We start from the raw sequence: 15740 nt of genomic DNA on the forward strand, positions 1-15740 counted from the left end.
CCCCCCCAGGGCATGGTGCCCGGGAGTTGGCTCCTAGCGGGAACCTGCCGTCTAACTTCAGGAGTTCTGCAGGCTGGTTGCTCAACTTGTGGCAGCTGGACGTGGGCCACGGTGGGACTGTCCACCGTGGACTTGGCAGGCGCAGCCAGTCGGGGTCTTTCCTTCAGAGAGCGGTCAGTGGCATTTCACGGTCTCCTCTTCCAGCCCAGCTGTGTGATTTTCAGGGCTCGCGGCACAAGGAAGACCCAGGCCCCTCAGAACGTCCGGGCAGCAGCAGCCGAGCCGTCAGCCAAACCTGGGCCCTTGCGGGTCCGGGGCTCTGCACAGGTCACGCTGCGGGTCACCAGCTCCACCGCTGCGCCCTGTGCGCCCTGCAGCCCCGCAGCCGCCTCTCCCTGCGGGCACGAGAGATGGCGCCCCGACAGAAGTCTATACCGCACTGGGCACCCCTGCTCTCTGGCTCCCCTGACAACACCCTGTCAGGCCCCGCCTCCCGTCGCCACACAGCTGAGGACCTTCTAAAGCGAAGGGGCCTCCACCTCTGAGAAGGGCGTCCCTCCGGGCATTGTTTCAGCAGCGATCCTTCTCCCGGTGACGGTCGGAGGTGAGTGTGGAGGCCGAAGCGGACCTGCAGGGCAGCTCAGATGCAGTCCTGCACCTGAGTCCTGGAGGCCTTACTCTGGAAGGAACTGCGGAGATCTTCAGTGCAGGGTTTAGATCAGTCCTGCAAACAGTTTGCCATGGAAGGTAGGGCAGCGAGGAGACCACTCTGGGGGACTCGGGAGAGTGCAGCCAGCCCTGTGGTCCGCACCGGGGCACACCTCCACGCCTGGAGGCTTGCCTCCCGTGTCTCCTGCTGCGTGCCCTTCCCCTGCTAACCTGGCACACCACACCCTGCGTGCCCCGTGCCTCCGTTCACAGCATCCCGTCCCCTGGAAGTCCTCCATCCCATAGCCCTCCTGTTGGACTCCTATTCATCCTTCAGAACCTCTTCTGGATGGCCCTTGCTGCTTCCCTGGCGAGACCCTCCCACTGCAGTCGCTGCACGACTTGTCCTGTCGTATTGACCCCCTTGTTAGGCTGGGAGCTCTTCGAGGGAGCGATCTGGCTTCTCCACCTCCAGCCGCCTCTCACCAGAGCCCAACACAGAGGCGTCACCAGGACAGTGGACAAGATTGGCCCAGGAGGACGGAGATGGGCCCCTGGTTGGCTTGGAAGAGGCCAGAGGGGATCGAGAGGGGAGGAGAGGAAGCTGGGCCGTGTGCCAGCTGCTTGAAGACCAAGAAATACGGAGATCTTTAGCAAAACCTCGGCTGGTAACAAAAACACCCTGGGTGAATTCCCCCGTCAGCTACTGCACTAAATGCCCTCTGGATTAAAGACGCCATCTCAGGGACGGTGGGCGGGAGCCAGTGCTCTGTGTCCCAAAGCGGTATGGCCAAGAAAGCCAGACTGCGGGGTGGCAGGTGGTCAGGGGCCCGCTGAGACACCAGGCGTAGAGCCGGGCTGGGCAGCCAGGGCTGGACGCCAGCCAGGGGGTCGGGGCAGGAGACAAAGTGCCAGGTCTCCGTGGCCATCATTGCCGAGGGTCAACCGAGCAGGCCCTGGGTGCCAGCCAAGCAAACTGGGGTCCAAAGCAAATCCACCCCCAGAAGGGGACCTGCCAGGTTTCGAGAAAGGTGGCCGGTGGGAGCTCCGTGGGGCTGGGGCGCCCTCCACCTCCCCATGCTCCGCTCCTGGCAGGGAGGAGCCGAAGCCCAAGACCTCTGCAGGGTCCCCAGGCTCACAGCACTCCAGAGTTTGCCCACCCAGCCCATTGCTTAAGTAAAGGCTCCAGGGCTTGCCGGCACTGCCTGAGCTTGGAGCGTAGTGCTTGACCTAATTGCATCTATTTTCGCCCTGGTCCCTGCTGAGGAGTTGTCCTGGAACGCCTCTCCCTGAGAGGAGCGCCATCAGTTTTAAATACAGGCTACTCGCACTCACACACACACACACACACTCACACACTCATACACACACGTCGCCATTGTGAAGAGAAGAGGGGTAGGGTGTGCAAAGCCTCGGCGGGAAGTGATAATATCAGGCCAGGGGTGGGGGTGCTGCCCCGGCATCCCCGTGTTTCTGAGCTAAGAGCCTGCATGTGCGTGTACGTGTGTGTGCGTGTGCTCACAAGTGTGCGTGTGCGCGTGTGTCCGTCGGCCCTCTGGAGCATAGATCAAAGAGCCACTCGTTATGTCGATGTGAAGATGTTCTCTGAGAACTGAAAAAAAGCCGGGGAGGCGGGCAGGGGACAATGAGAGAGAGAAGAAAAGCCCTCGCCGGCCTGAACACTTCTCGAGTATTTTCAGCCACTCTGCGAGCATCGGCTGCGGTAATTTTAGCAGCCAGGGGAGTGGAGAGCGGGTAACTGTTTCATTTTGCTTTCAAAGTGCTCAATCGTGAGAGCCCATTCGTTCTGCGGTTCAGCAAGTGGCCTTGAGGGGACAGAGCCGTGTGCTCTGCAGAGGGAGCTGGCTCGGCCGTGGCGTTGGCAGGCTCCCCGTGCTACTGTCTCTGGTCGCACGGGCCCAGTGGCCGCAGTGGGCTCCTGGGGCGAGGGCTCCGATTCTCCTGGAATTCGCTTCTGTATGTAGCGCACAGGCGTGTGCCGAGCACCCGGCCCCTTGGCAGGCACCGGGAGCGGTGGATGGGAGCAGCAGACAGAGAGGGAGGGGCAAGCAGGACCTGGGCTCGGAGCGGCAGGAAGAACGCGCCCCGGGCCATCCACTAGAGGAGGCCCAGGGGACCCCGCCACCGTGTGGTCCCCGGGGCCCCCTTCTCCTGGGCACCGCCCCGTGGTTCTGGGCTTGGGCTGTGCTGGACTCTCTGACCCCCACATCAGGCGACTGGAGGCTTTCTAGGGCAGCGCGAGTGTTCCTTCCCAGGGCTGGCCCGTGTTTCTAGGCCAGCAGCGTCCACAGGGGGCTCCTGGGCAGAGAAGGGCTTCAGGGCAGCCCCTGGGGGGTAGGGGGTGGCCACACCAGCAGGGCTTTGCCTCAGCCGCCTGCTTTTCTCTGATTCCAGCACAGCTTTGTCTGAAAAAATAAGGGGACTGCCCGAGCGTCCATTTATAGATGAAGGGATTGCAAGAGGGTATGTAAATACCACGGAAAATTACTGGGGCTAACAAGGAGGGCGTTGTGACACCTGTGGCCGCGTGGTGGACCTGGGGCACCGACTGACAGCAGGTGAAGTCGGCCGTCGCAGAAGGAAGGGTCTGTAGGATTCCAGGCCTCTGAGGTCGGAGAGGAGTCCCGCTCATAGTCAGAAAGCTGATGGGGCAGGGGACAAGGGGCGGGGGCATGTTGTTTCATGGGGACGGAGTTCCGGTGTGGGAAGATGGAAAGTTCTGGAGATGTGGTGTACTGCAGTGCCACTCGGCGGCCCAGCTGAAACGGGTCAAAATGGTGAAGTTCAATGTTGTTTTGCCAGAGTAAAAATCAAAAATAAAGGGGCCGATGGTTTGGGGCGTAGGGAGGAGAACCACAGATCGAGGGCAAAGCCCCAGATTCCACTGGGGCACCAGCCGCCCAAGAAGGGGAGGGCCTCTCCCAAGGCCCCTGGGTGCTGGAGCCGGGCTGCCCAGAGCCCGGTGCCGGGGCTCCCAGTCCAGTGCTCACTCACCGTCTGGCTCCACAGCCCCGCACAGAGCGGGGGACACGTCCCGCAGGCCCTCCTGGGGGAGGTGGCAGGGCGCTCGCTCACCACTGCCATCTGCATCTGTTACAGATCGCGTCCCTGCTCAAGGACAACGAGCGCATCCAGTCCACCCAGACCGTCACCCCCAGCGATGAGGACAGTGACATTAAGAAGATCAAGAAGGTCTGCAGCAGCCCCCCTAGGAGCCCCGTCCCCGCCCCAGGGCAGGCCGCCCTCACCTTGCCTGACACAGGCCCCCGAACAGCACGGGTCAGGGGCTCTCTGGGCTGTCCCTGGGGTAGTGGTTCCCTCTGTTTCATGGGTACAGCAGAGGCCAAAACGGAAGGAACCCAGGTGGCAGGCTCCAGCTGCGAGCTTTTCTCACATCAAGGGGGCAACTTCCTAAGGCCCCCCAGCCCCCTCCCCACTGCCACTCCGCCCCGGCCCCCTCCCCACTGCCACACCCCCGGCCCCCTCCCCATTGCCACACCCCCCGGCCCCCTCCCCACTGCCACACTCCCCCCCCACCCCTTCCCCACTGCCACACCCCCTGGCCTCCCCCTGCACCACACCCTCGGCCCTCCACTGCCACTCCCCCTGGCCCCCTCCTGCACTCCCACCCGCTTGCCACACCCCAGCCCCCTCCCACTGTCACTCTCCCGCGCCCCCTCCCACTGCCCACACCCCCGGCCCCCCTCCCCCTGCCACCCCAGCCTCCTCCCCACTGCCACACACCCCTGACCCCCACTCCCATTGCCCCACCCCCACACCCTTCCCACTGCCACCCCCGCACCCTTCCCTCCCCATTCCACTAGACCTTCCTCTCACAACTGGCCCCTCTAGTCCCACACACACCTTGGCATGGGAGCCCCTGGACCCGAGAGCTACCCCTGCTGGTTTGCTCCACGAGAGTCCAGGGGGCAAACATCTAGAAGGCCCTGGGGATCTGCCCGGTGGCTGGGGTGCTGACCAGCACCGTGGGCCAGCGAGGACAGCAGATGCCCAGGGAAGGGGCATGTGTGCGTGTGCAGGCTGCCAGACTTGAAGCCAGGGAGCCCGGGTCACCCTAAGACTGGTAGAACTGGACAGTCCTTCTTGTAGAGGGGGCAGAAAGCCCCCGACGCCCCCAGACCAGAAACTGCACACGGGCGTCCCCCGGGCCGAGTTCAGCCTCCTGGCGTGTTTGGGGTTTTGAGCCCACACGGTGTGTTTTTTTTCTTTTTAATTTGTTGCCAGTGCTTTAAAAGCTAAACATTTCACATCAAAATCTGGATTTTGTTCCTCAAAAATAGAAATAGCTAACATTCATTAAGCACTTTCTGTGTGTCAGACGCTATTCTAGGAGCTTTATGCAGATTAATTCATTCCTAACTGAAAACCCTTTGGGGTTTCATTATTATCTGCATTTCACGTACGGGGAGGCTGTGGTGCCGAGAGGCAAAGGGACGTGCCCAGGTCACAGAGCTCCGCGTTTGCAGAGGACGTTTAAACCCCAGGCCCCAAGCTGCAGAGCGCACGTCCTCTGTTCCCTGGACACTGCGGCCCCCGGAAAACAAGGTCATACAGCGCAGGGCCCTCCTCCCACACAAGCCCCATTAGTCCCACCAGCCGGCCTCCTGCGTCTGGAGGACCTGCCAGGCCCCCACGGGCCTCGGGGCTCACCGCCAGGTCCCAGCCAAGCCCCTTCCATCTGTGCTGTGGCTCCACTGGGCTTCTGGGCCCATTTTGAGAAGCCATTCTGGTTGGAACATTTTACGTAGCAGCTGAAATCCTCCTCTCTCCCTCGATTTTCCCCCTCCTGGGGGCTCAGGGCAGGCCCGCCCTCGTGGAGAGAGCCTCCCTGTCTTGGAAGAGAGAGGTCTGGGCTCAGGGCTGGGCTCCTCTCCGGGGCAGACAGCCCCAGCCACACATCCGCAGCCTGACGGCCAAACGTGCCGCTCGTGCCCCTTTGAGCTGAGACTGATATCAGCCGTCCCCGGTCCTCAGCAGGTGATCCTGGGACCCCCAGGGGTCCATCCCAGCAGCAGGGAGCTCTGTGTGCCTGGGAATCGAGTCCTCTCCCAAGTTCTTGCCAACACGCGGCCGTGCCAAGCAGCCCAACTCCCAGATCAAGTATCAACGGGCGTTTCCCCACGGAGGCAGGAAAAGAGGTTCCAGGCAGGGGCTGGGACTCAGAGCGCTCGTGAGGCCCCAGCATGAGATTAGCTCATTTGTCACGTTCTGTGCAGTTTGATAACCACCCTCCATCCAGATGCGTGTTCATGGAGACTCCCGGGCTTTCAGGCCGGTCGTGGGCCGAGATGCGGTGGGAGACGGGCTCAGCACAGCCCGGCAGGCCTCTGTCCTCCAGCCACGTCCCACAATGCAGACTCGGACCACCCTCCTTCAGAGCCCACTTCTGCAGCAGCCCCGGGGGTCTTGTTCACACACAGAGGTCCGCGGCGGGGCCTGGCATCTGCCTTTCCAGCAGGCTCCCGGGAGATGCCACCAGTCCCAGACCGCACTGGAGTCCGGGCGCCCCCCATTAGCTCTGCCTACAGATGGGGAACTGGCCCAGAGGGACCGGGCAGCTTGCCCAGGACCTCACCGGCGGCGTGCGCAGGCCTGGCCCCCGGCCGGCCTTTCCTCCCTGCACGCCCAGCCTACGGTCCCTGCCCCGGGGACCTTCGCAGCCCCGCTGACGGAGCCCCCCCCTTCATGCCCGGTCCCGCAGGTGCAGAGCTTCCTGCGGGGCTGGCTGTGCCGACGCAAGTGGAAGACCATCATCCAGGACTACATCCGTTCGCCGCACGCCGACAGCATGCGCAAGAGGAACCAGGTGGTGTTCAGCATGCTGGAGGCCGAGGCCGAGTACGTGCAGCAGCTGCACATCCTGGTGAACAACTTCCTGCGCCCGCTGCGCATGGCCGCCAGCTCCAAGAAGCCCCCCATCACGCACGACGACGTCAGCAGCATCTTCCTGAACAGGTGAGCTCCCCTGGGGCGGGGCCCACCTCGGGGTGCTCGGCCCGGCACGGCTGAGCAGACGGCCCACACGGCGTGGACGCCGCCCGAGCCATGTGGCTCTGAGCCACACACCCCCGCACAAGCGTGGCTGCAGAGCACACGGAGGCCACGTAGCGGGTGGAGGCGTTCACGGGGCGGCGAGTCCCCCAGGGCACGCCCAGCAGCGTTCGGAGACGCGTCTGATGGTCAGAACCCGGCTGGGCGTGGGGGATGCTGAGGGCCCCGCGGGGGCAGAGGCCAGGGCTGCTGGGAACCTCCGGCGGGGAGCCAGGCCAGCCCCCCAGCAGAAGATCGTGGCTCCCACGCTGTCAGGGCCGACGCTAAGCGGTGGTGGAAGCGGTTTGAGTTTTAATCAGGCCCCAGAGCACGAACTCTGCACCGTGCTTCTACCCTGACGTGGCCGTAATGACCCGGAGGCCAGGCTCAGCGCCGCACGTCCACCTGCCCTGCAGACACACGCACTTTTCCCAAATGGCGACTCTGGCGTCGCTGTGGGGTTCGCGGCGCCCCAGAAGGCCACGCTAGCCGCTGCTCTGTGGCCGTCAACCTCCTCATAAAAGGAGTTTCTTAAATGGTTTAAGTGGATGCGCGTTTTGGCGGGTGCTAAAGTTGGGTGAACTGCAGAAAAGGGACAGACGTGAGAACACATAACCAAAGTGCAATGTGTGAGCGACCCCCCCAGGAATTAGGGTGGGCCACCGTGTGCCCCGAGATGTTTGTTCAGCTGTGGTCCTGCCCAAATACGCCTCACTCAGCCGCTTCACTCTCCATGACCGGCCCTCAGCCAGGCCCTCCCCACGGCGGTCAGGACCCAGGGGGTGCAGGTGCGAGGGGCCTGTGGGGCAGCCCGGAAGTGACGGAGGGGTGCAGACGCCGGGCAGGGGTCCGGCTGGAGAGGCCCAGAGTCCTTGGGGTGGGCAGGCCTGAGGCCATGGGTGTGGACGCCCACAGGGTGGGGGCAGGAAAGAGACAGCCTTTGACCCCTGAAGATCTTCTAGAAACTGAACCACTGGGCTTTACGAGGTTCGTTCTTAACATACATGTTGAATTTTTAAGTATTATGTAAATGCCTCTATTTCCTAAAATGAAGAAAATCAATTATGTTTTTGTGAAAATGGGTAACATTTACCCCAGAAACTACAGTGGGGTCTTTCCGACGCGGCGACAGGAGCGTCCCTTCCTGAGCGCCCTGAGCAGTGCAGCGAGGTCCACAGACACGCATGTGTGAGCGCGGGTGTGGGGACCCGCCCTGTGCTTCTCTGTCGGAGGTCTGGGGTGAAGCCGGGGAGCCCCATCTCCCGCAAGTGCCGCGGCCACGGGTCACGGACCGCACCTGCAGGCGGCCCCCTGCCCTGGAGGCTTGGCGCCGCTGACCCTTGGACAACTCCAGGGTCAGGGGTGCATGCTTGAAAATTCACGTATGACTTTGGACTCCCCAAATCTTAACTACGGATAGTGTTACTGATAACATAGCCGTAATCTGCTCGTTAAATGGTTTACAGACATTATCTTACAATAGAGGAAGCCAGAGAGGAGAAAACAGTGTTCAGAAAATCACAAGGAAAATACATTTTCAGCGCCATACTGTGTTTATCAAGGAAACCCGTGGGTATCGGGCTGTGCGTTTCGAACCCGGGCCGCTCAGGGTCAGCTGTGCTGCGGGAGGCACCCACACACTTCTGTGCCATGCGTGCCTCTGGTGTTTCAGGGCACGATTGCGAGCCTTCCGTGAGCGCTTACCACCACCACTAAGAAAGCCGTGCTTTTGTGTTTCTTTAATCTTTCCGCGATTTTGTTACTCTTATCAATCTTTAACGGAATTCTCTTAGCTGGCATCTTCGGTGGAGAGTTTTCAGGCCAGCTCCCAGCCTTTGCTCAGGAGTTGTTTGAAAAAGTAGCCCATGGTTTTTATCTTACAACGAGTGCACGATCGGTCGGAGGCCTGAATATAAACAGGAGGGAGGAAGCCCCCTCGTCTCCTGGCTCCAGGCACCTGCAAGGGGCAGGGGCCCACGGCCGACGGGCACTGGCTTCGCGATCTCACTGATCCTGGTCCAAACCGCGGCAGCCTGATCAGTTCTCACGGCCTCCAGAGCGTGGGCTCCGCTGACGCGGGAGCGTGCCTGCCTCCTACGGGGGTCGGAGGATCCAGTGAGGGGTTCGCACACCGCATCTCGCACTGCGCTGGGTGTCCCGTGTTCCGTGGGAGCGAGACACTAACGCAACCGGCAAGCCCCCAGTGACGCACCTGCCAGAAAGAATCCACATCTCACGCGGTGGGGCGCTTCCCTCCTCCTCTGTGAGGCCGGCATCACTCCAGCACCCAAAACAACATCTGTCTCCTATCAGTGCGCGGGGATACAGAACATGACCAAGTCGGGTCCAGAAACACATCATGGCCAGATGGAATTCACCCCAGGAATGCAGGGCTGGTTCAACGGGGAGAAGCAATCGCTGTATTCCACTCCGTTTTCTTACCGTGTGAAGCAGGAGAGCGCAGGAGCCTAGGCGGGACGCACGTGTTGTGTGGCTCCTCCCTCCCCGCCCCGGCCCTGATCTCGGGCAGCAGCAGGCTGCAGCTCCTTCCTTCCCCGGCCCAGGCTGGGGGCGAATGAGCCGGGAGTGCCTGCCTTGGGATGATCCGCAGCTCAGCGGACGGTCGGTGGGCCACAGCACGACCTTCACCGCCCCTCCTCTGTGCCCTCGTGAGCACAAGGAACCGCTGGGGTGACGCTTCCCTTGCCCTCGTGACGAGCCCAGCCAGCACTTGGCGGGAGTGAACGTTCTGGACGGCGCTCACCACGTTACGGCTGTGCTTTGTGGGACCTGCTTCGCACCTGCATGCTTTCCAGTCCTCAGAGGCGCCCCACGAAGCTGGGGCTCAGAGAGGTTGCCGGGTGTGCCCGAGGGCACACAGTGATGGGTGGACTGCAGTGTCAGCCCCGCTCTGTTTCCTGTTAAGCTCCGTACTCCCCACCGCCCTGCTAGCTAGCAGGCTGGGCTCCTGTCCCCTGACCCCCAGCCTCCTCCCTCTGCTCATGACTGCGAGGGTCTGGACGTGCACTCGGCCTCGCCCCTGCTCCGCTGGAGAACTTCTCTTGCACGTGAGCCCCGCTGTCCCGCTTACTGCACAAGGGCTGTGCAGACAGCACCCGGGGTGCGGACCGCCCGGCGCTCCCTGCTCCGACCACAGCACAGCGGTCCGTGTGTCACGGGCAGAGGGGCTGCCCCACTCAGGAGAAGACTTTCCTGCACATGGCTTCCTGCGGGACTTGCGTTTAGGCTGAGAGATCTGACCCGCTGGAAACCTGGTGCTAGCTTGGCAGTTGCTGGAGCTGGGGAAGGGAGGCCTCTTTCCAGGCTGGCGGATTCCCTGACGGTGCTGTGGGGCAGGGAGGGGTTCACGGTGTGCTCCCCCAGTCGGGGAAGAAAGATGTTCCCAGTAAACGCGTGCAAGCCGTTTCGGTTCACCCAGACAACAGGCTCACAGACTGGGGCTATTTCCCGGCAGTGGAAACCACACCCAGACCCCCAGCACAGGGCACCACAGGTGTGGCTGGTGACCAGAGGCACCCGCCCCGGTGGCTTGTACACGGATGCCCACTCTGACTGAGTTGAGCGGGATGGTGAGACGGGGGGTGGGCAGTGTGCCACCATGGATTAGTCATGTCAGCACTGGAGGGGAGTTGGGTAAGGGGCTGTGTGGACAGGCAGAGGGTGGGGCGGGAGTACAGGGGCCAGGCTCTGCCCGCCTCCCCCGGCCTGGCCGTGGGCAAGTCACTCCCCTTTTTTCTGGGCTCAGGAGGGGACTAGGCAGAATGAACACGTCCCAGCTGTGTTCTGCAGACAGGTCACTGCCTCTCCCTCGAACGTTCTTCCCGCCCTACCGTCCTTGATGGCTGTCTCCTACTCTGTCTTCACGTCTTTCCTTGGCTATCACATCCCTGGCCACCCCCATGTCCCTTGCCACCATTGGCTTATGTCCCTGCTTGTGTGTTCCCAGGGCCCCCTGCTGCCCTTCGTGGCACTCATCACACTTACATAATGACTTACTCTGTGTCTAGGTCCTGCTTGGCTGTGGGTGGGGTCAGGGCCGTCATGGACAGCTGCATCAGCTACACACTGCACAATTCAGGGACAGTATTCGCACGGGCCAGGGATCAGCACAGCTTTTCTGTAGAGCGCCAGAAGGAGGTATTTCAGACCTTGTGGGCCATGTGGTCTGTGTTGAAACTAAGCGGTCACAGATGATCCATGAATGAATGCGGGTGGCTGTTCTCTGACAATCTTCACTTACGGACGCTAAAATACGAATGTGACGTATGTTCACGTACTGTGAAATATTCTTTTTTTTCCCAAACCATTTAAAAATATAAAAATCTTTCTGAGCTTGCAGGCTCTACAGGGAGTGGGCCATCCCCTTGGATGGAAAGATTTTGTGTCTTGGAGTGGCCACGTTCAAATTATAAAATATTTTATAAATGTAATGTAATTCCAACCACAGGGCAGCATAGCAAAGTGATCTTGAAGTTCAGCCGAAGCAGCAAATACGTGTAAGTCGGAAACGGTGTTTCCAAACAAGGACAGTGGAGGAAACATGCCCTACTTTAATTAAAATGTTATGAAAGTGTATAAATACATTAAAAAGAAGGAAAACAGCCCGAGGGTAATGCCAGAAAGTAAGGTAGAAAGTCTAGAAATAGACCAAAGACCGTGTAGGAAGTAGGAACGGTAAGAAGCAGCGTGGAAAAGCAGTGGAGACGGCGGGCGTGTTTGACGGGTGGAATCGGGCAGCTGGCCGGCCTCACCGGGGGGAACGCCGTGCGCACCCTTACTCACATCGCACACCCGAGGACTGCAGCTGCACACTTCCATGTAAAAACGAAGCAACAAAACAAAGCAGGTGTGTATGCGGCCCTTACACACTCAGAAGCAGGAGACGGACAGACAGGGTAGGCCTCACAGGCCAAAAGGGAAAAACTTCCGAAAAATAAAAAATTAAAACAGCAAACACACTATCAGTGGGCAGACAGCTGAGCAAAAATGTCTACAACATGTGTGTCAGATTATTTACTTAATGTGTAGGGTTATTTAAAATTAAGAAGAGGGGCGCCTGGGTGGCACAGCGGTTAAGCGTCTGCCTTCGGCTCAGGGCGTGATCCCGGTGTTCTGGGATCGAGCCCCACGTCAGGCTCTTCCGCTATGAGCCTGCTTCTTCCTCTCCCACTCCCCCTGCTTGTGTTCCCTCTCTCGCTGGCTGTCTCTCTGTCAAATAAATAAATAAAATAAAATAAAAAATAAACAAATAAAATAAATAAAATTAAGAAGAGACAAAATAGTAATTGGATGTGGCTAGGGAGTTCCCAAAACAAGGAATTCAGATGGCCATACATAAGAAAAATGTTCAATGAACGTAACAATTATTTTTTTTTAAAGCAAATCAAAATAAGATCCATTTATTTTCCTAGGAGATGGGTAATGATGGTAGCTTCTAAGTAGTAGGATTACAGGTGAAATTCAGTTTGTACTTTAAAAATGGAGGCTTCGTCAACTGTATTGTTATAGCCCTAGCTTGTGATGTTCCTAACATGCTATTACAGTAGCCCGTGCAGTGTTGGAATTTAAGAAGGTGCATTTCCTCCCTGATGCATCCTGGCAGTTGTCTGCTGGAGGTGCCTGGGAATGGCTCCCCTGAGTGTTGCTGGGGCTGTGCTCAGGGTAGTCCAGAGCTGCCTGGCTCCCTGGAGAACCGAAAGTCCCCTGATTCCCAGTCTTCCCATCTCAGATCAGACGTTCTTCCCTTTGTGCATTCTCACACACACTTGGGTCAGTCTCTGGCTTCTGAACTGTCCAAGTGGTCTTCACACGTGGCCGGCCAACGTTCTCGGGATCAGTACGTGTTTGTTCATTCAACAGACTAGTTCAGGGGCCGCAGAGAGACAGAAACCAGCCCTGTCAACAGTCCCTCTGTAGGGGACCTGCTGCCTCAAACTGAAAATGACTTCAGCCATTCGGGGTGGCCCTGGTCGGGGAATCAGTGCGTCACCAGGCCAGGGGCACCATTCTCGTGGGACCTCAGGGAGAGGACAGTCGCGTCTCCATGGTGACAGGACCCACGCTCGGAATGAGAGCTCAGAACGTTTCCTTTGCTTGGAATCTTGTTGACAGTCTCTCGGGCGCCATGTTCTCCTTCCATCCTGAGCGTCTGGCAGATGAAACCAGGTTAGAGGCCTTGCTGTTCCACCCAGAGGTGTCGTCTGGGTGTCTCTCTCCCCGACTCTCCCTCAGCCTTCCCTTCTTCTTCCCCTGAGGTCTCGGGTCCCCTCCGGACACGAGGGAGACCCCATGCTCTGCTGCCCGCAGGCCCGTGCCCCCCGGCGCCTTCCACCCCCGCCTGGCCTTGTGGTTCTGAGGGAGTGAGGCCCCCGGGGACACATGGCACTGGGAGAGGGGACAGCCCAGGGCCCGGGGGGGGGAGGGCGTGTGAGCAGAGAGCAGAGGCTCAGAGGCTCCGGCTGCCCCAACTCTTCCTCTAGGGGCCTCACTTCTCCCATCCGAGAATAGGGTGCACGACCTTAGCATCCTTTTGCACTGCCCCATCTGGTCCAAGGCAAGCCCCAGACCCTCCAGGGAGACCCCCAGATCTCCAGGGTGGTAGGAGCCAGGGTGATGAGGGGCAGCAGAGGAGGGACAGCTGGCAGGGAAGGGGCTGCCAGAGCCTCTCCCCCGCGGAGACAAGAAGTCCCCATGTCCTCAGAGGACGAGCTGTGACAACAGACTGGGGCTGTTCTGGGGCCAGCTGCCTGGGGAGCCGTGGGCGGGAAGGGGGTGCCAGAGTGGCTGCCTGGGGAGCGCACATTCCCCGGGCATTCTAGGCGGTGACAGAGCTGGTGCTGGGGGAACACTGGGTGTTTTGCTTCCCTAACTTGTCCCACAAAGGGCACTGGAGAGCTAGCGTTTACCGAGCACCCGCTATGCACTGGGTACTGACATCGTTCCCTTGCTTGCAGGGTTACCTTTCACCTCCCTGTTTTGTGCAGAAAGATGTGAAGTTCAGAGATGCTCGGCATCTTGCTCAAGACCACGCAGCCCAGGATCGGGGCCCAGGCTGAGCGCAGCCCTGCGTCGTGTGGGTCTGAGGCCACAGCCCAATACGCACGTCATCGGCGGCCTTTACTCCGTATTCTCCAGAGCCCTGGGCTCCTCTGGGGTCCCCAAGGTCGCTCCCAGATGGCAAGAGCTTGGGGGGCACAGGGAGGCTGGCAGCCCCGGCCTGGGGAGCCCTACTTGGGGCCGTCCTGGAATTCTCCACTGCTTTTTAACACGGAGTCCTGCGTACTCGTCCAGCACTGGGCCCCACGAGCTTGCAGGCACTGCTGACGGGCTTTCGCCCGGGGCTCCGTGGAGGAAGCAGCTTGCTGCTGGGGTCCCGCCGGCCCCTGGGTGCCGCCGGCTCGGGGCAGAGCAGCTCACCCTGTGCTTTCCCTGCAGCGAGACCATCATGTTCCTGCACCAGATCTTCTACCAGGGCCTGAAGGCCCGCATCTCCAGCTGGCCCACCCTGGTCCTGGGTGAGTAGCCGGCCCCCCGACGTCCCTCCCCAGGGCCGCCCTCCAGGCTGCCGGCACTCCCGTCCTCCCAGAGCGCGGTGGAGGCCCCTCGCAAGCCCCCTGAATCCCTCGGGGAGAAGAGGAAACACACGTGGGCAAAAACCTCATTTCTAGGAGGAAGCCATCTATTTTTAGTTACTTATCTACTTTTTCCTTTTAAAAATAATATCGACGTACCCGTTTGAGAAAATATGAGAATCCAGAAAAGTAGGAAAGGTTTAAAAATATCAATCATAGTTCTCCCTCCAAAGAGAGCTGCCATAAACATCTCCGTGTGCTTTCTTCCAGTTTTTTTCTATGCATAGATCTTGGGGTTTTTTTTCCCAGTTTGCATAATTGCAAACATACTGAATTTACAATTTGAATCTTGCTGTGGGTTGTTGTTTTTTTATTTATTTTAATTTTTTTTTTTACTTAACTTGATGGCACAAGTGTTTTGTTACCCTGGAAGCGGGCTTTTTGATGGCTGTGTACTGCTCCACGCCCGTCACCGGCTCTCCGGAGTCGGTCCCACTTCTTGTTGCTAGAAATCATCAGCTCCGTGTGTGACATTTTCTCCTTTTTACGGAGTATTTCCCTGAGATACGTTTCCAGAAATAGAATTTCTGGAACAAAGAACTGCCCTCAGGCCACGGAGGCCTCTGAGTGGGTGGGCACTTTTTTGTTGTTTTTCTCAAGTCATTGTCCCCCACTTTCCCCAAAGCCAGAATGTGAGCGGCCCTGGAAAGACAGGGCTGCCCCTACGGCCTCAGCTGCTGGGTGAGCCCTCTGGCTGCTGGGGTGGACGGCCCTACCCAGGAGCTCCGGTTCCGGGTCTTTCCTTTCTTAATGGGGTTTGTAAGCCTCGGGCTCCATGGGCCCACCCCACCCATCAAGTGTTGAAGGATGAGTTTGGGGAGATTGGTTGGGCTCTGGGGGGCTGAAAGGGCAGGAGGACCCTGGGGCTGCAGGGTGGACAGGGGCAGATGTCCAGAAGGACAGGTGAGGATGGACGGAGGGACAGACGGCTAAAAAACCAGACTCAGGAGGGTGTGAGGTGTGGCGGGAAGACTGGAATAGGGAGTCAGGAGACCTGGTTCCAGGCCCGCTGCGGACTCACCTTGTGACCTCGGTCATCACCGCTGTCACAGGGGGGACACTCTGGGAGGCAGGCCTCTTGGGGAGCCCTCCATGTGACCCAGTGAGGGAGCCAGTGCTGGGGGCAGTGGGGGCACAACACAGTTACACCGGGGGCATCATTGGACCCCTGGGAAACTCTGGAACTGGAGCTGGGCCGGCCCCTCAGAGGTGTCATGGGTGAGGCTGGGGGCCGTCCTTTACACCCCCACCTGGGCCCGGCACGGGGTGGGGCGTGGCCTGTGCACGAGGCAGCCTCCCTCCACGGAGAGTGGTTCCTGGCAGGGAGGACCCAGCTGGGAGCCCACGGGGAGTGCCCGCGGCCCGGAG

At 59.7% G+C, this 15740-nt stretch overlaps 1 protein-coding gene across 1 annotated transcript in view; it reads left to right on the plus strand.

The window, feature by feature from the left end:
* RASGRF1 (Ras protein specific guanine nucleotide releasing factor 1) overlaps window positions 1-15740 on the plus strand; it is a 97270-nt gene that overhangs the window by 29485 nt on the left and 52045 nt on the right. The window contains exons 4-6 of the mRNA XM_040642900.1: window positions 3769-3861; window positions 6392-6645; window positions 14176-14255. Coding sequence (XP_040498834.1) covers window positions 3769-3861; window positions 6392-6645; window positions 14176-14255 — 427 coding nt within the window. The remainder of the gene's footprint in view (window positions 1-3768; window positions 3862-6391; window positions 6646-14175; window positions 14256-15740) is intronic.

This window comes from Ursus maritimus, unplaced genomic scaffold (assembly GCF_017311325.1).
Source record: "Ursus maritimus isolate PB19 unplaced genomic scaffold, ASM1731132v1 scaffold_27, whole genome shotgun sequence".
In the NCBI taxonomy this organism is placed as follows: domain Eukaryota; kingdom Metazoa; phylum Chordata; class Mammalia; order Carnivora; family Ursidae; genus Ursus; species Ursus maritimus.